Source organism: Rattus norvegicus, chromosome 19 (genome assembly GCF_036323735.1).
Source record: "Rattus norvegicus strain BN/NHsdMcwi chromosome 19, GRCr8, whole genome shotgun sequence".
NCBI classification, from domain to species: domain Eukaryota; kingdom Metazoa; phylum Chordata; class Mammalia; order Rodentia; family Muridae; genus Rattus; species Rattus norvegicus.
In genome coordinates this window covers 64519230-64542596 of record NC_086037.1, presented here as the reverse complement: position 1 = coordinate 64542596, position 23367 = coordinate 64519230, and the positions used below count along the sequence as shown (strand labels likewise).

The following is a 23367-nucleotide window of genomic DNA, read 5'->3' as shown; positions in this document are numbered from 1 at the left end:
TTTGTTAAAAATCTGCTCAACAGGACAGGAGTGCATCAAGCCCGTGTCTCTTACCAGGGACAGCATGATACCACTGGACAGGGGGAGTGACCTTGACTGAGAGCTACCCAGAAGGGCAGCTCTGGGACAGGACAGGATCTCTGTCTCTCCCCACTTTGGTTTAGATTGCCATGACTTAGTCTGCTGTGTAAATCCTCCCATTTGGGGCTGGAGAGATGGCTCAGTGGTTAAGAGCACTGACTGCTCTTCCAGAGGTCATGAGTTCAATTCCCAGCAACCACAACCATCTGCAATGAGATCTGGTGCCCTCTTCTGCTTTTTTTTTTTTTTTTTTTTTTTTCTTTTCTTTTTTTTCCGGAGCTGGGGACCAAACCCAGGGCCTGGTGCCCTCTTCTGGCCTGCAGTCACATATGCAGGCAGAATGCTGTACATAAAATAAATAAATCTTTAAAAAAAAATCCTCCCATTTGGTGGATGGGAGCACCTATGGTTTCCCCATCTGTAAACATGTTGTTCAAAGTGTAACTTAGGGATGGCAACATAAAAACAACTCAGAGATAAAAGCACACACAAGAACTCCCTGTGACAGTTCAAAACTGTGTAAAAGAAGCAAGCTTTGTTCTGGGCTGGTCTCTCCTTGGATGTTAGAAACCTATGAACACTATGAGAGACATTTTCCTTATTATTTACTCCATGGGTGTTTGGAGTATATTCTCACCGAGGTGGGGCCTTAATCTGATGCTTTGGCAGACTTTATGTGAAATGTTTTATCTCCTTAACTAAAAATAGGATAAAATACTAATCATTTTCAGGTCATGGGTGTGTGATATGCTGCCTTGTTCTTTGGTCTTTTCCCCCTCAAAGCTGGGTGTGAAAGTGCCACTGGTCCACCAGGGGCAGCAGAGTGTGATGGCTCATTCCTGTGATCACAGCATTCAGAAGGATGAAGCAGGAGGCCCTCCAGTTCAGGGCTAGCCTGGGCTACACAGGAAATTCCAAATTACATCTCCAAAACAAAACCCCAACTCCCTAAAGGAAAAAAAAACCGACAAAAAGAAATATCTTTGTTAGTAGGAAAACAAGCACTTTAGACACATTTAAAGATGTTAATTTAAAAAAATGGTCTATTGAAAAGCACATAATTTAAAAACTACCAGAATGTATGTGCACACGTGGATGTGGAAGTCAGGGTCCAACTTTGGGAGTCAGTTCCTGCCTTCCTTCCGTATGGTTAAGGCAAGATCTCTCATTTCTCTGTGCACTGCATACTTCTACTACCTGTGAGCTTCTGAGCAATTCTGTCCACTCCTCCTGTCTCCCTTTAGCAATGCTGCGGTGCAGATCCTAACCATTGCATTTATGTATTTCTGGGATTCAAACTCAGGTTATGAGGCCTGTGTTGCAAGCACTTTTACCCAGCAAGGCACCTCAAGAAGCTTCAGACAAATGTAACTTCAAGAACTGACAAGCTCTTCTCTGTATTTGTGGGGGTTTGTTGGATGACACTGAGCAGTGTTTGGGGACCGTGTCTTACACTCTTTGCAAACAATTCCCAGGCACAGGAGAGAGCTGATGGATACTCATGGAATAGATAATGGGTGTTCTATATGTACTGGATTGATCATATTAAGAAATAGTGAACGGGTGGGCATATATGTGGGGTGCTGGCTGATCCATGACTGTGTGGATGGGCATGTGTGAGCAGGTTGGCTAGCTGTTCTTGTAGCTGTATGAATGGGTATGTGTGAGGGGTGCTGGTTGCTCCCAGCTGAGTGAATGGGCATGTGTGAGGGACACAAGCCCTCGCTCCCTAGGCTCCCCGGCTCTATGGCACCTTCTTTGCGGACCCCTGGGCCTGCGTCGCCGTGATCGCCTGCGGACTCCTCCAGACTGGGCTCCGCCGCGCTGTCCACCGGCGGCTCTGAGGCTTCGGGGTGCATGCTCGCTCCTTGCCCCGCCACTCCGCTCCAGTACTACAGTCCGCGTCGTTGGCTGTCCAACGCTTCCCCGGTCGCCGCGGCAACCAGCGCGCACGCGCAGTCGGTTACGCCCGCCGAGGGCGGGCCTAGCGGGGAGAGGCTCCACCCAGGCGCGTGCGCGGATCACGTGAGTAGCGGACCTGCGGCGTTGTCCGGGGCGGCGGCCGCGCGGGCAGCCGGCGGGACGGGCTTCGGAGACCGCGCCTCTCGCTGCAGGTATCGCGCCCGCGCCCCTCGCGCCCCTCGCGCCCCGCTTCCGGCCCTGGCCACGCCCCGGGACCCCAACCCGCGGGAACGCCCTCCCCGCCGCGCCCCGTAGGCGCGAACTCTTGGTTCCGCGCTCCCGGCGGCCCTTAGCTGCCTGAGCAGGTGTCTGGGGCCTCGTCCTCGCCCGGCCGCTCGCACAGGCGACACGCCCCGGGACCGCCTTATTTTTCGGTGCCTCTTAATCTTCCTTTCTCTTCCGCTGAGGGGTGTGAGGGGGTTCTAGGATTCAGGACTGGTGCAGAATGGCCGCGCGGATCCTGCAGAGCCCGGTGGGTTCTGTGGAGTCGCTGGGCCATGCCCGGCGCCGCTGGGGAGGGATGGGACACTAGCAGGGAGTCCCTGTTCCACCACCAGGACTCAGCCGCACCCCTGGGCGGTGACCGCTGCGGGTACAGGTTCCCACGGGGAGTTTCAGGTACCACCTGCTAGGGCTCTAGGCTGTGCCTTCACTGTGAGATCCTGGGGTGTCACAGCGTCCGTTTCCTTCCTCTGGTGTAGTACACCCTCGAGGGAGGATAAAGTGACAACAGGGGACTACAGGAACAGTGCCGCAGGGACGTAAAGTCGGGTCTGTACAAACAATTGTAACTAACATCGAACCCTGAGTGATGATCCTGGCTAGTGGCCCCGGTTTATTGAGGGGTGGCAGGAAGGCACTGTTGCAGGTGTTTTTTTAGGCATCACCTCATCTAATTCTCATCGTAGGGGAGAAATTAGCTTTTTACAGGTGGTAGTGTAGCTTCATTCCCAAGGGTGGGATGGCCTTTTCAGTGTGACCCTAGCCATTATGGGAATACTACAGAAGCAAAGAGTTCAACATTACTTTATCAGTGGAGGCTGTGTGTGTTTGTTAGGGGGGAGGGAGAGTTGCTCATTTATGTGTGGGTGTGGAGGCTACAGGTCAGTGTCTATCACTCACCACCGTATGTATGTATGTATGTGTGTATATATATATTAATATATATATATATATATTGAGAAAATGTCTTTCGCTGAACTCAGTTTCCTTTTTTTTTTTTTTTTTTTCTGGTTCTTTTTTTCGGAGCTGGGGACCGAACCCAGGGCCTTGCGCTTCCTAGGTAAGCGCTCTACCACTGAGCTAAATCCCCAGCCCCTGAACTCAGTTTTCTTTAGGTTAGATTGGCTGGCCAGGCTCCCCACGATCCTCTTGTCTGTTCCTTTCTTCCCAATACTGAAATTACAAATCGGTTCTGCAGTTACCCACTCTTACATACTGCTGGGGATCTCAGCTGAGGTTCTCAAGCATGCACAGCAGAAACTATCTCCTGAGCCATCTTCCCAGTCCCCAGTGTATATTTTTTAATCGAGGCAAAATTCACATAATGAAATACATTTTAGCCATTTTGAAATGTACAGTTCAGAGCTTTGTAGTATAGTCACAGTGCGAGGTAGCTCTCACCACCCTAATTCCACATAATTTCCACCACCACAAAATGGGATTCTATCCCATGAGCTGCAGTTTGGTCCTATCTTGCACACCCTCCCCCAGGTTTTCTTTGTTTCCAGATTTCCCCATTGCTAACATGCTTTGTACATGTGGCCATATGCTGAACGGTCTTGTGTCCCTCAGCCTCAAGTGTTCATGCCATAGTATGCACTCATGCCCCATTCCTTTTTAGAGCTCAGTAATATTCCACTGTGTTGAGGTGGCCGCATTTTGTTCATTGCTTGATGGACGTTTGAGCAGATCCATCTAGTGTGAATATGGCTGATAGGAGCCCACTTTATAAAATTTTTTTTTAATATTTTATTTATTTATTATATCTGAGTACATTGTAGCTGTCTTCAGACACACCAGAAGAGGGCATCAGATCTCATTACAGATGGTTGTGAGCCACTATGTGGTTGCTGGGAATTGAACTCAGGACCTTCGGAAGAGCAGTCAGTGCTCTTAACCGCTGAGCCATCTCTCCAGCCCCACTTTATAAAATTTTAATGCGAGCAAAAATTTTCAGTTATTTTGGCCGAGAGCCTAGGAGTGGCCTGAGGTTGCTTTAATTCCCAGTGCCTAAGTGGAGACCTGGATCTCAGGGGTGTTGGATCTTGGGTAAGAGTCCTGGGTTCTGGTTCCTATGCTGCTGTTCTTTTTTCTGGGCCTCGTTGTTCATTCAGTCAGTGATTAAGAATAGACAGAAGCTGGTGAGGAACCCCTGGAATGCCAGGGTTTGCAAGGGAAAGGCTCATCGATGTGCTGATGCAAAGCTCTTTCCCTTCAAGAGTGAAACTTGAGCTCCGGCACAAACAGTATCCAATGGGATTTACTAAGACAATATTGTATTTACGAAGGCAATATTGTATTTACTAAGGCAGTACGCATACACAGCATTTTGGTGCTGTGGTGCCATGCAGAAGATTCCTGAAAGCCAGTCTCCACCATTACAAAATCCAGGTTTACAGACTTAGAACTTCTAGAAGATACCGTGAGGAGATTCCCTGCCGGGAGTTCAGTGTGAAGGAAAACATGATGAACAGCACTCATAGAGGAAGGGGTTTGGAAACAAAGACATCCAGGTTCAACAGCGTTAGCGAGAGATAGTAGAGAGAGCCTGTGTCCAGGAATCCTGTCATTTTGAGAGGAAAAGAAGACAGTGGGACAGGAGGAGGGGCGAACATGGGAACAGGTGTTTCAGAGATTCAGAAACAGCACTTGTGGTTCAAAAGAATCTTGGCCCCATGACTAACCACTCCTACACCCTGTTGTTTGAGGGTGAACTGTTGGGTGTTCCTGCGGGTGGCACAGAGGAGGCAGGGTGCACACCCACCTGTGAGTCAGGTGAGTCAGGCCTGTCACTGTGGAAAGGATTGGCAAGGAAGCGTGGGAGCCCTGAGTGCCTTGTGGGCCCAGCACATCCCTTCATGAATCCCTGCAGCAGTCCTCAAGAGACATGATTAAGAATTTGAGTGGTGGCCCTGTGCAGGAGGGCACAAAACGACCTTGGGCTGCTGATATCACGGGCAGGAATTACGTGTAGGAGTGCTGAATCGTACATCGAAGCTTAGACCTCAGCTGGTAGAGAAGTCTCCAGAAAGGAGGATGCAAGTCAGCTCAGGACACCGGGAATTCCTTATGAGCTACTCAGACCGGCAGTACTCAGCAGCGTTGTGATGTGTCGCAGAGCAGAAAGAGAGCAGAGAACAGACTTGGGGTACAGGCTACGATGCCAGCATTCAGGACGCTGAGGTAAGATGAGTTCAAGACCAGCCTGTGTCTCAAAAAAAAGAAACAAAAACAAAACAACAAAAACAAACCCCCAAAAAACAAACCCAGGGGCTGGAGAGACGGCTCAGTGGTTAAGAGCACCTGACTGCTCTTCCAGAGGTCCTGAGTTCAATTCCCAGCAACCACATGGTGGCTCACAACCATCTGTAATGGGAGCCAATGACCTCTTCTGGTGTATCTGGAGATAGCTACAGTGTACTTATATATAATAAATGAATAAATAAATCTTTAAAAAAAAACCCAGCTTTTGGCAGGGTATGCCCTTCATTGTGGAAGAGACAAGGATGAGTCTTGGGGTCCCGGAGTTCACTGGATGTTGTTAGGCTGGTCACTGAGTAGGTGCTTTGTTTTCCTTTGAACTATGCATAGTAGGTTTTATGTGTTTTTTAAATGTACTTTCTAGTTTCTTTTTCTTTTTAAAAATTTTTTTTCTTTTTTCGGAGCTGGGGACCGAACCCAGGGCCTTGTGCTCGCTAGGCAAGCGCTCTACCGCTGAGCTAAATCCCTAAAAATTTTTTTCATTTGAGGCAGGGTCTCACTTGTAGATGAGCTGTTCTTGTACTCCCAGAGACCCTCTCGCTTCTGCTTGCTGAGTCCTGAGGTCAAAGGTGTGCGGCCACACCCAGCCCCTCACCCCCTTGTAATTGTAAAGAAATTAGTTTTGCACACAGCTCCTGGCCTGTAGAAGCCTAGGCTCCAGTTGCAGAGTCAGAAGTGAAGTGTTGTGTTAGAGCAGTAGTGGGTAGGGCTAGGTTGATAGAGGTGAAGGGTCCTCGGGCTTAGAGGAGGTTGGTCCTCAAGGCTGGCTGGGGCTTTGAACCAAGAAGGAGCTGGCTTAGAAGGCTAAACAGGACTTGGGGTTCTTTGTTCAATGCAGCCTCAGTGGAAACAGCAGAGGTAGAAGACAAGCACCGTACCTGTATGCTCTGTGGTGCAGAGGCCAAGGAGGCCTTACCCCTTCCTAGCCTGCAGGCTCACCCTTCAGGCCAAGAGCAAAGGGCTTGCTTCCCCGTAAACTCTGTGGTTGTAGCTGAGGGCCTGGTGCAGTGTCCTCCAGGCTGGCAGTGTGTTATCTGTCTTCCTGCCATCCCTCCTTCCTGGCATCTGCCCCTGTGTCTGCCACACTTCCTTCTGTAACAAGTCACAGAAGTGACTTAACAAGTGATCATTACTTCACAGTTCAGCAGTTTACAGACCAAAGTCCACCTCACCACACAGGAGTCACAGCCCCCAGCAGGGTCCTTCTGTGGAGACCCCAGCGAAGATTGTCTTCACCCTTGCTGGCTCCCAGAGTCGTTCACGGTGTTCGTTGACTGTGACCCTGTGGAGACTGGGGTCATGTCACTCTTGCTGCCCCTGACCTTCCTGTCCCCATCCAAGGACACATGCCCAAGACTGTTCATGGAGTGAGGGCTGGCTGACTCCAAACCCTCCCTCTGTGTCCTAGGGTTCTTAGAAGTACCCCATGCAGGTCCTGTTTTTGCCCCTCCCTCAACAGCCCCGTAAGTGCCCTAGCTCACAGATGGTCAGTTATCTTTCTGTGGGTCCCCAGGCACTCCTGATTTATCTCCCGGGTTGCCTTTGGTCTGACACCCTTAGTCGCCCTGTTTGAATGGTTTGGGTTTGCACGCACTTTGCTGTATGAGGCCAGTGGCCATCAGTTTAGGTCTCTTGATGGCTTCATGCTTTATTGATAAACAATCTGGTGTTCAACTACATCAGGCTTCTGAGTTCTGGGGTGTGTGTGTGTATGTGGTCTCGTCTTGACCTTGCTGGGAGAAGTGCCTGAGCACCATTCCTCACGTCAGGGCTCCAGAGCCTCAGGGCTGCCAGTGCCTGTGTCTAAGCAGCACACCATAGGTGGGGGGACCACTGAAAGCTCACGAGAGTGCAGAGCTGGGTTCTCCAGGGGGAAATGGGGAATCCCACCAAGCCCCCCAATCTCCCCAGCCCCTTAAGTCCCTCTCCTTCCTGCCATTTCTGCCAGGTCAGGAGAAAGTGTTAGGCACCCGGGTTCAGGCAGACCAGCCAGACTTGATCAGGTGTCTGGCGTGGAGCACACAGGCTGGCTGCTGTGGTGTGGAAGTTGGGCGCTGCAGTGGACCCGAGGAAGGCAGTGTACAAAGAGAGGGTGACTCTTCCACAAGTAGAGCGAGCAGTGGACGTGAGCAGCCCCCTGCTCAGGCTCTGGCACAGTTAGGTCAGCGTAGATTGCCATCGTTCCTACGATCTCCTGGGAGGATTTCCATCCCAGTTGATGATGTGTCCCTACGAAGGAAAGAGTCAGCACAAGGAAGGCATGCCAATCCACGGTGCCTCCAAGCTAGGGACTGTCCCCAGGCCACACTCTTTGCTTGTGCTGACTCCTGCATGAAGAGTTTACTTTGTTTTGAAAACCTTGCTCTTAACTTTGCATCCAAGCATTTCAGCTGAGCTCGGGTTTGTTCGTCCTGGGCTTTCCTTCACAGCTCAGCAGTCAGAGGGCGGAGCTCTGTAGCACCAGGCCCAGAGCTGGCAGCAGGAAGATAAGAGAAGACTGGGGTATACAAGGGCTAGAGCAGAAGCCCTGAGGTCAGACCCTTCATTCCCCCAGCCCCGCTCTTCTCTTCCTCTTCCTCCTCCCTTCTCTCTTTTCTCCCTCTGCTGGTGTTTGTAACCAGGACCTCGTGTTAGACAAGCCGCTGAACCACACCTCCACCTCCAGCCCTAGACGTTTTTCATTAAGTTCCAGGCTGGCTTTAAGCCTCCATCTTCCTACGTCAGTCTCTCCAGTAGCTAGGATGGCAGACAGACCTGTGCCATGGGGCCTGATTTTGTTTTGTTTTTGTTTTTGTTTTTGTTTTTGTTTGAGACTGGGTCTCACTCTGCAGTCCTGGCTGGTCTGGAACTTATTCTGTAGACCAGGCTATCATTGACCTCAAAGAGATCCTCCCAGTGCTGGGATTAAAGGCATGTATCACCAAGTTCAGCTGGGACCTGATTTTTTTTTTATTTATATATTTACTTTTTGAAGACAAGGTAATTACTGTGTGTACACTGTACACTATGTGTACAACCCAGCTTTTTGGCCTCAAACTTGGCATCCTCCTCCTGTCAGCCTCCCAGATTCTTTTTTTTTTTTTTTCTTTTCTTTTCTTTTTTTCGGAGCTGGGGACCGAACCCAGGGCCTTGCGCTTGCTAGGCAAGTGCTCTACCACTGAGCTAAATCCCCAACCCCTCCCAGCTTCTGAGAGTATATGTTTACATCATTACTCCAGGTTCAGAAGAGCTTTCAGAACTGTCACATCAGCTTGATTATGAACGGTGGTAGAAACCTGAGTTTACTGGGGGGAGTGCCCAGTGGTCAGAGCCTCACAGTTTGTGGTTATATCTCTGCTGCACCTCTGCTGTCTGCCGATGTATAATCCAAGTCGCACCCCCCCCCTTCCCCAGTGTCTCCCCCGCCCTCTAATCCCCCTCCCCGGCCCTGGCTCCTGGACTGTTAGTCAGTTCTCACGGTCCCCTGTGCGGTTCTCTGGCAAGGAGGCGTGCCCTCACAGATACTGCCCAGAGTTTGTTTCAGTTTTCCTTCAGTTTGACAGAGCTTGAGTTACGTCACGGTAGACACAACAGGTGCCCACTCCTCCCCAAGCTCCTGCCATTTTGCTTCCCTGTTATTTTCAGGGCTCCCCTCCTCTCACTTTAGTGAAATTTCCTTCCAGAAGTCATCCCTACAATATTTATGTTTTCTTTTTGGGGGGGAGTTGTGGGTGGTACATGAAATCCAGTTTCTGGTGTGTAATCTCACCTGTTCTACTGTGAGTGTGTGAGCCTTCGGTCTCATCCAGCTGCTTGGTGTGCCCTGGATCTGACTGCAGTGGCTCATCTGCTGCGGTCCAGGGTGGAGCACAGCCCTTGGTGATGCCATTTGCCATCGGGACGGTACCTGGCCAGTGTCCTCCTCTCCAGGTCACTTCTGCTCATAGGCTAGGTACCCAGGCAGGGTTGCTTTTTAGTTGTTAAATGTCTGCCTGCGTCTTGGATGCGTGACATCCGTTACCATACCTGGGACTCGTCGCCCTTTACTACATATTTGCTGTGTACTCACTTAGAAGACGTGTGGGACTTTCTCGAACCTAGAGGCCAGGAAGGAAAATAACAAATGAACCAAATTAGTAAGGGAGGGTGCTTGGTGCGCTGTCCTGGAAGAGCGCCATCTCCTCATGTTTACCTTATATGCATGCTTTCTTGGGGCCAAGGCCACGTGCTGTCACTCTGTGTTTATCCTGTTGGTCACTGTTGAGGTAGTAGGTCCTCTGTACTTGCTGACTGAATAATGCCAGGAGCTGAACACATCCCAGGCTGCTACCCAGTGATAATTGTGCCTCCCACAGCTTTGAAGTAGGGCACCGGAGTTTATCTTTGTTTAGGCTGCTGGTAGCCCAGACTCAGGAGTTTTGGAGGAATTCAGTAGCTCTGTTGCATAATCTCCTTGGAAGGCAAGAGCTTTCTGAGCCACCGGTGTTAAACAGTGGGGTCACGCCTCCACGGTCACCTCCACAGTCTCAGGCCAGCTGCTCTCAAGAATTAATGCTATCTGAATGCAGAGCCGTGAAGGCCAGGGTTCTCCTTCCTGCTGAGGACATCTGCTCCTTCTGGTTTTGCTCCTGTCCACAAAGAGCAGCTCTCTCTCTTCCTGTCCCTGCAGGTCGCCATGGCTGCTGTTGACAGCTTCTACCTCCTGTACAGGGAGATCGCCAGGTCTTGCAGTTGCTATGTGGAAGCGCTGGCCTTGGTGGGGGCCTGGTACACAGCCCGGAAGAGCATCCCAGTCATCTGTGACTTCTACAGCCTGGTCAGACTGCACTTCATCCCTCGCCTGGGGAGCAGGCCCGACCTGATTAAGCAGTATGGGAGATGGGCGGTCATCAGCGGTAACTTAAGCTCCAGTGGCCTTTCCATTCGGGGTGTATTTTAAGTCAGGGCTACCAACAAGGAGCTACAGAACTAAGCTGGAGTCTTCTGCCTCCTGCCGAGACCTCATTCTGTGCTCTTTCACCTCACTTGAGGGAGCCCTCCCCTCAGACTGGCATCCTCCTCATTTCTCCAGCTCGGTCCCCCCACCCCCACTTTCCTGCTCTCTTTTGAAGTCATCCTCTGAGGCTGTCAGTGTTCTCAGAGCCACTTCACCTGTTTGAATTGCATTGTGGTTTATCTCTGTGTCCCAGAAAGCCCATCCCGACACCTGAGCAAGCCAGGTGCAGTTTGGAAACAGATTCCTATAGGGGCTGAGTGTGAGCACTCCCACACACACAAAGGCCTCTGTGTGTGCCACTGTGCACGTGTAAAGGTCTGGGAACAATTGTGGGGATTCCTCCCTTCCACCATGTGAGTCCTAGGGTTTGAACTCCAGTTGTCCGCTGCAAGCACTTCTACCCACTGAGCCATCTCGCCATTCCCTGCCTGGGGGGTTACAGTGTTAGGATTCCCCATTGTCCTTACTGACGGATGCCACTCCTTTGTCCCCATGTGCATTCTTCCCGATGAGATCAACAGTGAATGGCTTGGTTCTCTTTAAGGGCACTGTATTCCATAGGCTCATGGCTCCTGCCTTGCCTTGCAGGGGCCACAGATGGCATCGGGAAGGCCTATGCTGAGGAGTTAGCGAGCCATGGGCTCAACATCATCCTGATCAGCCAGGAAGAGGAGAAGCTGCAGGCCGTGGCCAAGCACATAGCTGACACCTACAGAGTGGAGACACTTGTCCTGGTGGCAGACTTCAGCAGAGGCCGGGAGATTTATGCTCCAATCCGAGAAGCCCTGAGAGACAGAGACATTGGCATCCTGGTGAATGACGTGGGTGCATTCTACCCCTATCCACAGTATTTCAGCCAGGTTCCCGAGGACACGATCTGGGACATCGTGAATGTGAACATTGCTGCTGCGAGCCTGATGGTGCACATAGTGCTTCCAGGGATGGTGGAGAGAAAGAAGGGTGCCATCGTCACAGTGTCTTCCGGCTCCTGCTGCAAGCCCACCCCACAGCTGGCTGCCTTTTCTGCGTCCAAGGTAAGCTCTTGTCCCTGGGCTGGTCAGGGAGGAGTCAGCTCCCAGTTGCTCATGCTGGCACTTTTCCCTCAGGTGGGAACAGGAAGGTCTCTCTGCTCCTGGGGTTTCTTTCAAGTTAAAAGTCCCCCTCCTCTGCCCCCAGGCCTATCTGGACCACTTCAGCAGAGCCCTGCAGTATGAGTATGCCTCTAAAGGAATCTTCGTGCAGAGTCTGATCCCCTTCTACGTGACCAGCAGTGTGACTGCGCCTGGCAGCTTCCTGCGCAGATGCCCGTGGCTGGCACCTTCGCCGAGAGTGTATGCACAGCATGCCGTGTCAACCCTGGGCATTTCGAAAAGGACGACAGGCTACTGGTCCCATTCTATTCAGGTAGTGCCACACCGTCAGGTCAAAGCTCTGTGAGCTGTGCTAGGGTCAGAGGGTTGGGAATCCTCACTCCTGCACCCCACATTCACAGTGATTTTGGTTACAGAGTGAGGTGCTCATGTGGGTTTGATTAATGGCAAAGTTTTCACATTTCCTTTGTCACCCTTAAAACATGAGACAGGCTGTGTTGGTGCATGGGAGTGTGAGGATACTGGGTGCTCCATAGGGATCTCAGGGCAGAGGTCCTGCCAAGGTGTGACGGGAAACACTCTATGCACAGAGCAGTCCAGAAAGCCATCAGGGCCATGAGCTCCTCACCACTGTTCTAGTCAGTTTCATCTCCTCACGAGGCCTAGAAAGGAACCTAGGATGTTTGTTGTGATTGTTGTTCAGACAGAACAAAGGTTTTAAGAGTGCTTGTGGGCCAGCCGGATGGCTCAGCAGGTGAAGGTGTTTACCACCACACCTGATGGCCTCAGCTGGTCTCCAGACCCACGTGGTGGAGAGTGCTGCCTCCACAAGTCATCCTTGGATCTCTGCACACACAGGAAAAAGATTTGAAATTTATGAAACATTTTAAATTGTGGTTTTGATCAGTAGGCCGGTTACTAAATGGTTTATAGTAATTTGTTTTTTTATTATCTATACTAGAAATAGATGTGCCCAAATTTAGAATTTTACTGAACAATTTCTGATAACCAGGTAACTACTTTGGGAGCTATTGTGCATGAAGATAATTTAGTTGACCACCACAAAATAAATGTGTGAGCCTGTCGGCAGTGAGTCCTTACCCTCGTCTGCAGCTCGGAGCTGTGGCTTGCCCAAGAAGCTGTCTAGGAGCTGCTCCCAAGTCCGTAATTGCTAAAGTAGTGAGCAGAGAGGTTTGGGCTTGGTGATCTTGGGCAGGATTTGGTAGCCTACCATCTTCAGTCGCCAAGGGGCTGAAGCAGGAGGACCTCTACTTAGCTCCAGCCTGGCCTATGGAGTGAGACCTTTCCTTTCTCAAAGCCAAAACAGAGAAGTGACTCCAGGGCCTTGACATCCTCTTAGGAATGCAACTGCAAGGACAATGGGTGGTGATACACTTTGACGGTGTCTGTGAAAGCAGCATCTTAGCCATGGCGCATGTGTCTGAATCACTGAGCAAACCGGACTGTGGTTTTCACCTAGGCCCTGAGGGGTGCAGGCTGGTAAGCTCAGCTACTGTGGAGGATGGCAGCGGCAGAATTTCAGAGCCTGCTTGAGCTGTAAGTGAGCTCAAGGCTAACCTGGGCAACTTAGAAAAAGTTTGAGACAGAGACAGACAGACAGATAGAAACACACACACATACACACACACACACACACACACACACACACAGAGAGAGAGAGAGAGAGAGAGAGAGAGAGAGAGAGAGAGAGAGAGAGAGAGACACGAGACAGAGAACAAACTAGGACTGTGGCTCAGTGCTTATGTGCTTTCTCACCAGGCACAGGGCCTTGGATTCCAGCCCCAGGACCATTATGGGCAGCAAATGTGCTGTGAGCTTAATGAGAACAGGATCTACCTTCACTCATTGCTGAGAGGAGGAAGTTGGTAGCGTGTGTGCACTGGGGATTTCTGCTCAGCAGTGAACACTGCACTAGAGGCACCTCCTTGCCGGAGACGTAATGAACACAGTAATGAAGGGCCAGGAAGGGTAGAAGGATTGGTGCTACACTGGTTTGGATGGGTGGCCACCTATGTGGTGGAGGTAATCAAGTGTGGTAAAAGCTCACTGCAGGGCTCTCAGTGACTTCTGCAGAGAAGTTGAGGTGGCAGCTGCACAGGCGGGATTCAGGTGAGAGGTTTCTGTTGGAGACAGATTGGTAGGTTCATCCGCAGCATTCGCAACACCACAGAGAAAGCGTGCAAGGAGGACTAGGTGAGAATCTCAGCACCGCAGGGCAGGATGGAGGAAGGAGGTCAGGCCGAGGTGGGGATGGGGTGAGGGAAGCCAGGTGGATACTGAGAAAAGGCCGTCCTTCCTCAGCTGGTCCACTCTAGCTGGGATGGGTTGGTGCACCCAGCTCCCAGCAGCTCAGTTCTGCCTGAGAGGACCTCAGTGTGAGGGCCGAGAGCCTGACCTGTGCGCACTTCTGCTGCCCTGCTTCCCTGCAAATCCCACTGTCTTCCGCTTGCCCGGCCCAGTCTGGGAGGGAAGAGGATCCGAGTCTTCACTGCTGAGGTGACATGCCAGCACCAGATTACACGTGACCACTGTCAGTGCCTTCGGATGTCTCCTCGAACTGCATCGCTTTGGGGGACTGCCACTGTTTTGTTTTTTTTGTTTTTGGTTTTTTTTTTGGCTGCCCTAGGAGCACTGCTTTCTTAAACTTGGAAGGGTCACCATCCACAGTGCGACTCAAGCTCTAAAGAGCTTTGATCCCGAAACCCTTTCCTGCCTGCCTCTGCTTCCCCTCTCGCTTTAGTTGTGGACTCTTCCCTCCCTAGCTTAGAGGGCTGCGGCCCTTCCCTGTCTAAAGGTGTGCAGTGAATTCCTAGCTAGTTGAGTACCACAGCCAGATGCAGGAGTGGAAAAGCACAGGACAGTGTAGGCATTGTCTCCACAGCAGGGCCTCCCCTAAGAGGGCACAGGGGTTTATTGGGGAAGGCTATACATACGCTCATAGGGTTGGTCCATTCCTGAGCATGCTCAGTTTGCTGTTACAGAGGTTAAAGTGCTGAAAGGGATGCTCTGGCCATCTTAGCGTTCATCAGGAAGTACAGCTACACCCGAAGGGATGGACATCTTGAAGGTATCCTGACTCAGGAGTGCCTTTGAAGCCTCAGTGCGTCATGTCTGCACCCCAAGGATAAACTTCGTCACTCCTCTTCCCTTAGTTCCCACAGACAGCTGCTAAGGGCCAGCACTCCGCTGTCACACTGGACAACTGTTCTCTGGTTGTCCCTTCCCACTAAGCAAACAAGAGAACACGCATAATGAGTGTCCCAAGGGGGTCCTGGGATTGAGCCTGCCTCAGATGATCGTGTTTTTTTTTTTTTTTTTTTTTTTTTTTTTTAAGATTTATTTATTATATATGCATACACTATATGCTGTCTTCAGACACACCAGAAGAGGGCATCAGATCCCATTACGGATGGTTGTGAGCCACCATGTGGTTGCTGGGAATTGAACTCATGACCTCTGGAAGAGCAGTCAGTGCTCTTAACCGCTGAGCCATCTCTCCAGACCCAATGCTCATGGTTTTATATGGCCCACTCCCAGGTCCTCCCTAGGGACCCCTGCAAGACTCCTTTCATCTCCTCAGATTTTGAAAAGATCTGTTCTTGGGTTTAGAATGTTTTACTAAGGACACAAGTTCCCAGGAGCATGCAGAAAGGGAGCAAGCACTGGTAGTGGGAATGAATCATGATGGGGTGTCATGTCCTTGCCCTGTCTCAGATGAATTGAGCTGAGTGCCCTGTGCAGAAGCAGAGCTCAGTATGAAACAGGCTGGGGTTTCTTCCTGATTATTTAATGTGCTCAGTAGATGTCTGTTTGTTTGGATCCCACACTGACCTGTACCCTCGTTTCTTCAGCTCTCATTGTTGTGTTTATAAAAAGATAAAGAGAGAAGGAATAGGTTTGGTGGGTGTGTAGTCAGGTGTGAGGGAAGGGGGTGCCTTAGCAGGCCCATGCTGAGCCATCTCTTCTCCCTGAGGGACCAGCCACACGAAGGTATAGCATAGAATAGAGTTTATTCAGGGAATGGGGAGGGGAGTTGTAAGGGTAGTAGGGGGGGGAGGGAGGGAGGGAGGGAGGAAGGGAAGGAGGAAAGGTGGTAGGGGAATGGGGAGATAAAGGGAAGGGGTGAGAAGACAGAGCGGGAGCAAGAAGGCAAGAGCAAGAGAGAGGAGGGGGCAAGCAGCCCTTTTGTTTTGTTTTTTTTTTTTTCTTTTTTCTTTTTTTCCGGAGCTGAGGACCGAACCCAGGGCCGTGTGCTTGCTAGGCAAGTGCTCTACCACTGAGCTAAATCCCCAACCCCCCCCCCCCTTTTTTTTCTTTTTCTTTTTTCTTTTTTTCCGGACAAGCAGCCCTTTTTATAGTGAGTCATGCACACCTGGCTATTGCCAGGTAACTGTGGGCGGAGCTTAGACAAAATGCTAACACTTGTATGCTTGAGACTCTAACCACATCTCCTTTCTCCTTCATTTTAGTTCCTTTTCGCACAGTATATGCCTGAGTGGCTCTGGGTATGGGGTGCAAACCTCCTCAACCGCTCTTTACGGAAAGAGGCCTTATCCAGCCAAGCCTGAACCAGGAAGCTTAGGAGAAGCGTGGCCAAGCCACAGTCATCCACGGTATTCTGGCATTTGGAAGAACATTCACCTCACCTGTGTATCATCTCGTACTGAGTGCCTAGTGTATCGCCATCCTTTGTGAGGCCGACTTTTAAGTCTGTGAGAAAACCTCAGGGAGCACATGGGTGGCCCAGGGCCATGAAGCCTGAGAAGAGAACGGGAAGCCTCCCCAACACTTAGAGCGTGACTGGCTCCTGTAGCGCCTTGTGTTGGTCTCTTGTTCTTCTTTTGAGAAATCACCTGTTTCCCTTTTATAGGTGATTGATTATAGTATCGGCTTTCAAAATGTCTGTCACACTGGGCGTGGTGGCTCATGCCTTTAAATCTAGCACTTGGGAGGGTGAGACAGGTGGATCTCCATGGGTTTGCCTGAGCTACACAGTGAGTTCCAGGCCAGCCAGGGATATGTAGTTAAGCCTATCTTTAAAAAAAATAATGTTCATCAGGAAGACAACAGAAAAGTGTTATTTTCAAACTGTGAACTGTGCGTGCAGGTGGTGTTAACAGTAGACGTGTGTTACACCACACACTCCATGGGGGGGGCATCTGTGTGTACACACTGCCTTTCCCTAAGGTCCCCCTAGAACCATGTGTGTGCTGTGTGTCTGAGCAAAATTATTGATAAGACTTTTCTAAAGACTTTGTCAGGACAAGGTAACGGAGGAGCCTTCCCCCAGGAAACGTCTGGGTTACTTCTTCTCCTGGACTCACCATGTCTGACACTGCTTTCTTTGGGTTTGTCGCTCCAACTCTGTAGGTGGGTTTCGTCCCAGACTGGGACACATAACAGGTTGTCTTTCGATTTCTAAGGTAATTGCTGTGGCTAAGTAGTGATTTCTCAGTACGTCCCTGTTCTAACCGACCCCCTTCAGAGCTGGTTAGCGCTGGTTTTCATACACCTTTCTATGTAATCCAACTTCGTCCCAGGAACGTCGTTGATAAAGTCGTCGCGTGTTTGGGCAACTTTGTGTGCGGTAGTTGTTGACGTGATGTTAGAGGCTCACTTTAGCCTGTGTAGTGAGTGTGTTTGTTATAGGGAATGCTTTTATTAGCGAGAAGGTACCTTACATAAATCCCACAATATGGGTGCACACTGAAACTTTAATTGGATCTTCTAAAAGTAACCTCTGGGAAGGGTCTCATTCCCTGGAAGTTATGACAGCTTGTGTAGAGTGGAGAATATGGCGCTTACCCCTGTGGTGTTGCTGCTGTGCCTGGGAAGTGAAAATGGGTGACATGCTGGGACTTGTATGGAGTTGCTTTAGTGACATCCCATCACCTGTACGCCCAAGTGCACTTTGCCCAGAACATCAGACGTAGCATTTTCAGCTGTGACTTGGATCTAGAAGATCGGTGTCTTCATGTCTTCAGTTACGTCTTCAGAACAAGTGCAGAACGCCATGCTTGGGGACAGTGGAGGAGGAGCATCGGTGGGGATGTCGGTCTCACTGCTGAGGACCCGGGATCATATGTGATAAGCAGCAGCACACATGGTCACATTGGTGGGGAGGAAGGCAGGAGACTCGAGTTCAAGGCCAGCATGGGCTACATAGTGAAACTCTGGTTCAGGAAACAAAAAGAGTAGCAGAGACACACTGTTCTGTGTAAGGTCCCCTGGTTCAGTATTCAGACTTGTCAGTCAAGCATGGAGTCCTTGCTCCAGGATGAGAAGGAGTCAGCGCTGTCAGTGATGTCCCCTCAGCAGGACTCAGCTAGAACTTGATCTTGTGCAGACTCAGAGGACAGTGATCTGTGGCTGCAGCAGAAGACCTGAACCAGGTACCTCTAGGCTTCCTGGCTTTCATAGGCAAACCCTCTCTGCTGAGTGAGTCTGCCCACTGTGGACATGGTTTTTACTATGGAAGGAGGAGCTCTGGACCTTTGTAAGTCATCCTGTGAATTGGAATGTAACAATAAAAGTATTACTGTTCCCTTAGGTGTCACTATCAGGAAAGGTTCTTTTTTTCCTCCTCATCATGAACCATTTCAATTGTATGGTAGGTAAGTGTGGTAGGTTTTAGGGAGTGGGAAGGGAAGTGGGAGAGAACAGACTTCTTAGCAGGTCTTTTCCTTCTAAGATGTGTGTTTAGGTTAATTGTATGTATGCACATATGTACTAATGTATATTTGGCTGTGTGAGCTTGTATGCACCACATGTATGCAGGTGCTGTTGGAGGGCATTAGATTTCCTGGAACTAGAGTTCCAGATGGCCGTGAGCTGCCACTACCCTGTGGGCAGTGGGGATCAGACCTGGGTCCCCTGTAAGAGTAACCTGTGCTCTTCACCACTGAGTCATCTCTCCAGACCCCTTTTTATTGATTTATTTATTTGTATTTATGTATCTATTGAGTGTATGTCATGTGTGCAGGGGGCTACAGAGGCCAGAGAAGAGAGTCAGCTATCCCTGGATGGTTGTGAGCTACCTGATGTGGGTGCTGGGAACTGAACTTAGGTCCTCTGGAAGAGCAGTAAGTGCCCTTAACCACCGAACTATCTCTCCAGCTCCCTGATTGGCCATTTTTGTTTTGCTTACCTCAGTGATGTAAAATCTCTCTCATTTGGGAACTAGAGGATTGGTGGTGTCACCTCAGTCCTGATGATCTCTGCCTCAGCCTCTGCTCCTCTCTACCCACAGTGAGCTTGGTACAGTCCCGGACTTGGGTCTGACCATGCCTCCTATGTGTTTTGAGTTTTGATGTGGTCCCCAGAGAATGGTATATGCAGTTTCAGCACTTAAAGTGATGGACAGTGGCAGCAAGCCTCCCTCAGGCAGCCCCGTGGTCACATGGTTCCTACAAAGTTATCCTTTGGTGTCTGAGGGAGCAGTCCTGGAAGCCCCATGAGCTTAAGTTCCCTGCATCAAACAAAATGGCACTTGTTTGTGACTGCACAGGTCCTCTGTACACTGAAGTCCTCTCTACACTATAATACCCATCACTACGTAACCACAGTGATATTAAAGACTCAGTATGTCCTCCCAGTGAGAAGTCACTCCAGCACTTAGAGATTACTAAGGGAAACTCTTTAATAGCAGCATGGGATTGGCTCTGGCTACTGCGCAAAAAGGAACCAACCCATCGATTTAAGGAGTTTCAGGACCCATAGTTACACTTTGAGCAGTTAAATCAGTGTCACAGACACAGAAATTCCAAAGTTTGGTTGTTTGAACAAGTGGGGAATTTACAACATAACGTAATTGTTCTAGTTGTTCTGAGACAGCCCCTAGGAAGCTGTTAGCCAGTGTTAGCATGCCTGCTTGGCAGAATATTGCTCTTCCTGACAAGAGAACCTGGACTTATTGAGGACCAGGATGCAGTGGTGGTGGGACCCAGTACCCCTTTGAACTTTCTAACAGAGGCATGTTCTTTGATATGGGAATGTTCCTGATGGCCAGCTGTGAGCCAGGAGTGTCCCCTTTTGTTATGGCAATCTTATCGAACAAATTTTAGCAGAGACATTCAGAAAACCGGAACTTTAATTAGGTTCAAGGTACAGTTGTCTCTTTCCTACACTACTCCGCCTTGAGCACTCCTTTAGCTAAGGTCTACTGTATGTAACTTAGTATTTCTTAAGCAGGTGTAATGGGTCTTTATGACATCAACTTATTCTTCCTAGTTTCTCCTGAGCCAGCAAGAGGCTTCTAATTACTGGGCTCCGGGCAGCTGAAGGACAGAAGACCTTGGGAGAGTGGTGAATTAGCTGGGAGACAGTAGGCCAAGAGCAAGACTGAAGTCATGGGGCAGAGAGTGGGCAAGCAGTGGGGTCTCCACACAGCATCTCCCACATGATAGGACATCCATGGGGTTCTGGAACCTGGGAACGAATACAGTATATCCTTTTCAGCGCATGGGACTACATCTACATACCATATATCTGTCGCAAAACTGCCCTTTTAAAACCTTCTGTGTATGTCTGCATAGGAGGGCAGGTGCCCACAGAGGCCAAAAACAGCAGATCCCTCTGGAGCTGAAGTTACAGTGAGCTGCCTAATATGGGTTCTGGGATCTAAACTTGGCTCCCACACAATAGTGTCCCCTCTTACATGCACTCATGGCTGAGTCATCTTTCTAGCTTCCATTTGCCTTTTCTGACTGAACACCTGAGGAACAACGAAACAGGAGTTCTGCACAAGGTCTCCTCTACACTCTGACCCAAATCCGGGGTCCAGATACCCTTTCTTGAGTTTGCTCAGCTGGAGGTCCTAGTGAAAAACCCGATTTCTATACTAGGCTTGGTAGCCAAGGCCCATCTCCCGAGCTTGTGAGCCTACGACTCTAGGTTTGTCTCTCCTATTTGGCTCAGTCAACCCAAGCTGCTTGCTGCCCACATTCAGGTTGTGCCAGGACCAAGTGTGTTTCAGCTCGGTAATAAGGCTGAGAATGGGCCCATCCTACTGGTGTCTAAATCGCTCCAGTGCTTTTTACTGGACGAATTTCACATTGATCTTTGTTCCAAACGATAACTATTCCGTGTTACAAACGCCCTTCCTGTTTCTCAGGGTGTAGATGCACCCTCCTGGGTAATAAACTGGGCCATCAGAGGCCCTCTCGGCAGCTGGGACCATGGGAGTAGTTTAGGAGAACACAAAGATTTGGCGCATTAGGAAGCCCTCTCGACAGTAGTGGGGGTTATATCAGGAGGGTGCATAGGCCCAGGCCATTGGAGGTCATCAGCAGCTGGGGCCATTGGGGTAGTTCAGGAGAACGCATAGATTGGATAGGAGGAGCCTTCCTACTTCAGCCATGCAAAGTTGTATGTTACTTTTCCGAGTTTCCAGGCCAGTAAGCCCGGAAAACCCCAGGAATCCCGTATTTCCTAGATATACCTAGAAAGCACGATCTAGCCCCGCCCCCGCCCCGCCCTTCACGGCTCCGGCCCCGCCCCAAGGCCATAGATGTCGCGAGATCTCTATACTGCTTCTCGCCTGGGTGCCGCGGCCGTCAGGAGCGCGCACGTAGGGCACGGGCGCGCGGAGCACGCCGGACCGTCGCTCCCTTTCCCCTCAGCGGCGTGGTCTCGCGAGATTTGCGAGTAAACATCCCCCGAATGGATACCCGAGGCGTGTTCGCGGCGGAGCCGCCGTTTTCCCGGGTCCGCCGATCCCGAGCCTGAGGCGGACGCAGGTAGGTCAGCCGGCGGCGGGCGAGAGCCGGCTGCGCCCTAGGCCCAGCCGCTTGCTGCACGCACAGGGACCGCCGGCGACCGCAGCTGCTTCCCCAGAAATTGGCCCGGAGCAGCGGCGCGGCCTGGCCTGCGCCTGCGCGCCGCGTTGCGCACGCGCCGTTCGCCTCCGCAGGGCTCTGCGTTCGCGAGCTGGGGGGAATGGGCCTGCAGGTCCGTGCATAACGCGGCTGGGATTTGCCTTTACTGTAGTCGTTTTCGAGTGGCGCTTTGAAGGGACGGGAGGAGCAGTTGAAGAATTGGTTTTGGGGCCAGCCTCACTAACCTCTAGGTTTGGAAGCGAATAAAGAGCCGGAAAGAGAAAAGCATTAAAATCTACAAAAGTAGTGGGGAAAAAAGTTAATATTTGAGACAAGGTCTGATTAGCTCAAGCTGGCTTTGAACTCCTGATCCTCCTATCTCCACCTGGTGCTGGGATTAATTAAAAACATACAGCACCACACCACTTACCGTTATTTTTTTAAACGTAAGAACTTGACTTTTATGAAAGTGTCCGCATCACAGGGTCACTTGTATTAAGTGTTACCGCCCTGTGACTGTCAGGTTGCCGAGCAGTTCGGTCGGCACCACAACTCACTTAGTGAACCAATCCCAAGACTCCCGATACCCTTCTGTGATTAGTAGCGGTTTTAGTACCAATGGACTTGTCTCCTTAGGTTTGCCTTTTGGGAATAGTCACTCAGGAGTGGCCTTCGGTGTCCTTTTTTCTAGAATTCATCTATGCTGCAGCATAAATCAGTTTCTTTTATGCTTGCAGCATTAATCAGTATTTAATCTTTTTTTTTATGGCTGGATGATATTCCATTGTATAATAGCCCACATTTACCCCTATTCGTGTGGAATGCCTTTTGCCAAGAAGGTTTTTATCTTGCAGACACATTTGACCACAGACCTGGGTTTTGTGGGCTCTTTGTTTTTGGTGGGGGCTGGGGGCGAGGTGGCTACCTGAACCTGCACTTTTGCCCATTAGGACTCTCCTGCAGCCTCAAAACATCCCATATAAACAACAGTTTGCCGTTACTATTTTAAAAGTGATGGAGTGTTGGCAGGCCTCCCCTCTCCCCCACTCAGTGGGAATGAAGGATCCTGTTTTCTAGTCAGATCTTTTTCATTCTTGGTGGTGTCATATGCTTCATTCTGATTCTGTTCTCTGTCTGATGGTAGGCAGTCCTTGGACTAGGAAGACCAAAGTGTACGTGTGTGCACTTGTGTGTGCAGGCCAGAGCTCTGCAGGTGCACACTCCACCTTATTTCTTTTTGAGACAGGGACTCAGTGAGTCTGGAGTGTTCTGATTGAGCTAGACTAAAGGGCCGCTGTGCTTTCTGTGTGATCATGCCCCATGGACCATCTTTCCAGCTCCTCTAAGGAGTCTTTTTAGTGGTTTCTTTTGAGGAGAAAGCTTTATATTATTAGCAACTCTTTTTTTTCCCCCCTTAAAGTGATTTTTTTTTTTTAAATTTCATGTGCATTGGTGTTTTGACTGCCCGTATCTGTATGTGAAAGTGTTGGATCCCCTGGAACCGGAGTTACAGACCGTTCTAAGCTGCCACATGGGTGCAAGGAATCGAACCCCGCTCTTCTGGAAGAGCAGCCAGTGTTCTTAACTACTGAGCCATGTCGACAGCCCCTTATTAACAACTCTTGATTGCTTTTGGGGGTGATGTAGATGGGATCAGAACCCACCTGGTGGTCTGAAGTGCTCAGGAGTCCATTTGGTATTGTAGGAGGGGACAAATGATTTTCCTGGTGATGCAGTCTGTTTTGATGTGTTCTATGAATCCCCGTCTGTATGATGTGTAGGTGCACACTTGTGGAGGTCAGAGGACAACTGTGGAGTTGGTTCTCTTGTCTTACCTTTCTGAGGGTTCCAGGGGTCAGACTCAGGTCATCAGGTCAGCACAGCAAGTGCCTTTACCCATGGAACGGTCTGACTGGTCCTATAGACCGTTTTATTGACT

The 23367-nt window shown here is 50.2% G+C and overlaps 3 protein-coding genes across 10 annotated transcripts in view; 2 read left to right on the top strand and 1 right to left on the bottom strand.

Annotated features, from left to right (window-relative positions):
- Positions 1-9738, bottom strand: part of Dnaaf1 (dynein, axonemal, assembly factor 1) — a 28084-nt gene extending 18346 nt beyond the window's left edge. Inside the window, exons 1-2 of one of the 4 annotated variants that reach the window (XM_017601323.3) lie at positions 9698-9738; positions 9275-9602 (exon numbers count right to left, since the gene is read on the bottom strand). In XM_017601323.3, the coding sequence (XP_017456812.1) occupies positions 9275-9401 (127 nt within the window). In that variant the 5' untranslated portion in view covers positions 9402-9602; positions 9698-9738. Of the gene's footprint in view, positions 1-1834; positions 2073-9274; positions 9603-9697 lie in introns of those variants that run through there. The other 3 variants (XM_063278144.1, XM_063278145.1, NM_001014154.1) reach the window with 3 other exon arrangements.
- On the top strand, positions 2070-18162 carry Hsdl1 (hydroxysteroid dehydrogenase like 1). Of its 3 annotated transcripts, XM_039097871.2 has the most exons (6): positions 2121-2195; positions 5227-5448; positions 10175-10400; positions 11090-11535; positions 11678-11905; positions 16083-18162. In XM_039097871.2, the coding sequence occupies exons 3-6, from the start codon at positions 10181-10183 to the stop codon at positions 16179-16181; spliced, it is 993 nt and encodes a 330-aa protein (XP_038953799.1). In that variant the 5' UTR covers positions 2121-2195; positions 5227-5448; positions 10175-10180; the 3' UTR covers positions 16182-18162. The 3 variants fall into 3 exon arrangements, with proteins under 3 accessions (XP_006255775.1, XP_038953799.1, NP_001020067.1); XM_006255713.5 differs by lacking the exon at positions 5227-5448 and having other exon boundaries at positions 2070-2195; NM_001024896.1 differs by lacking the exons at positions 2121-2195; positions 5227-5448 and having other exon boundaries at positions 9857-10400; positions 16083-16708.
- Positions 18163-21158: 2996 nt separating this feature from the next.
- The window catches only part of Mbtps1 (membrane-bound transcription factor peptidase, site 1), a 51194-nt gene continuing 48985 nt past the window's right edge, over positions 21159-23367 (top strand). The window contains exon 1 of one of the 3 annotated variants that reach the window (XM_008772651.4): positions 21159-21350. The gene's annotated coding sequence lies outside the window, so the exon portion shown is untranslated. The remainder of the gene's footprint in view (positions 21351-23367) is intronic. The other 2 variants (XM_039098049.2, NM_053569.2) reach the window with 2 other exon arrangements.

Bases quoted from the DNA above. Each gene is read 5' to 3' on its own strand.
- Hsdl1 (XM_006255713.5), top strand. From the start codon at position 10,181: ATGGCTGCTGTTGACAGCTTCTACCTCCTGTACAGGGAGATCGCCAGG. The intron at 11,536-11,677 runs GTAAGCTCTTGT...CTCTGCCCCCAG, and splicing joins CTGCCTTTTCTGCGTCCAAG to GCCTATCTGGACCACTTCAG. The intron at 11,906-16,082 runs GTAGTGCCACAC...CCTTCATTTTAG, and splicing joins ACTGGTCCCATTCTATTCAG to TTCCTTTTCGCACAGTATAT.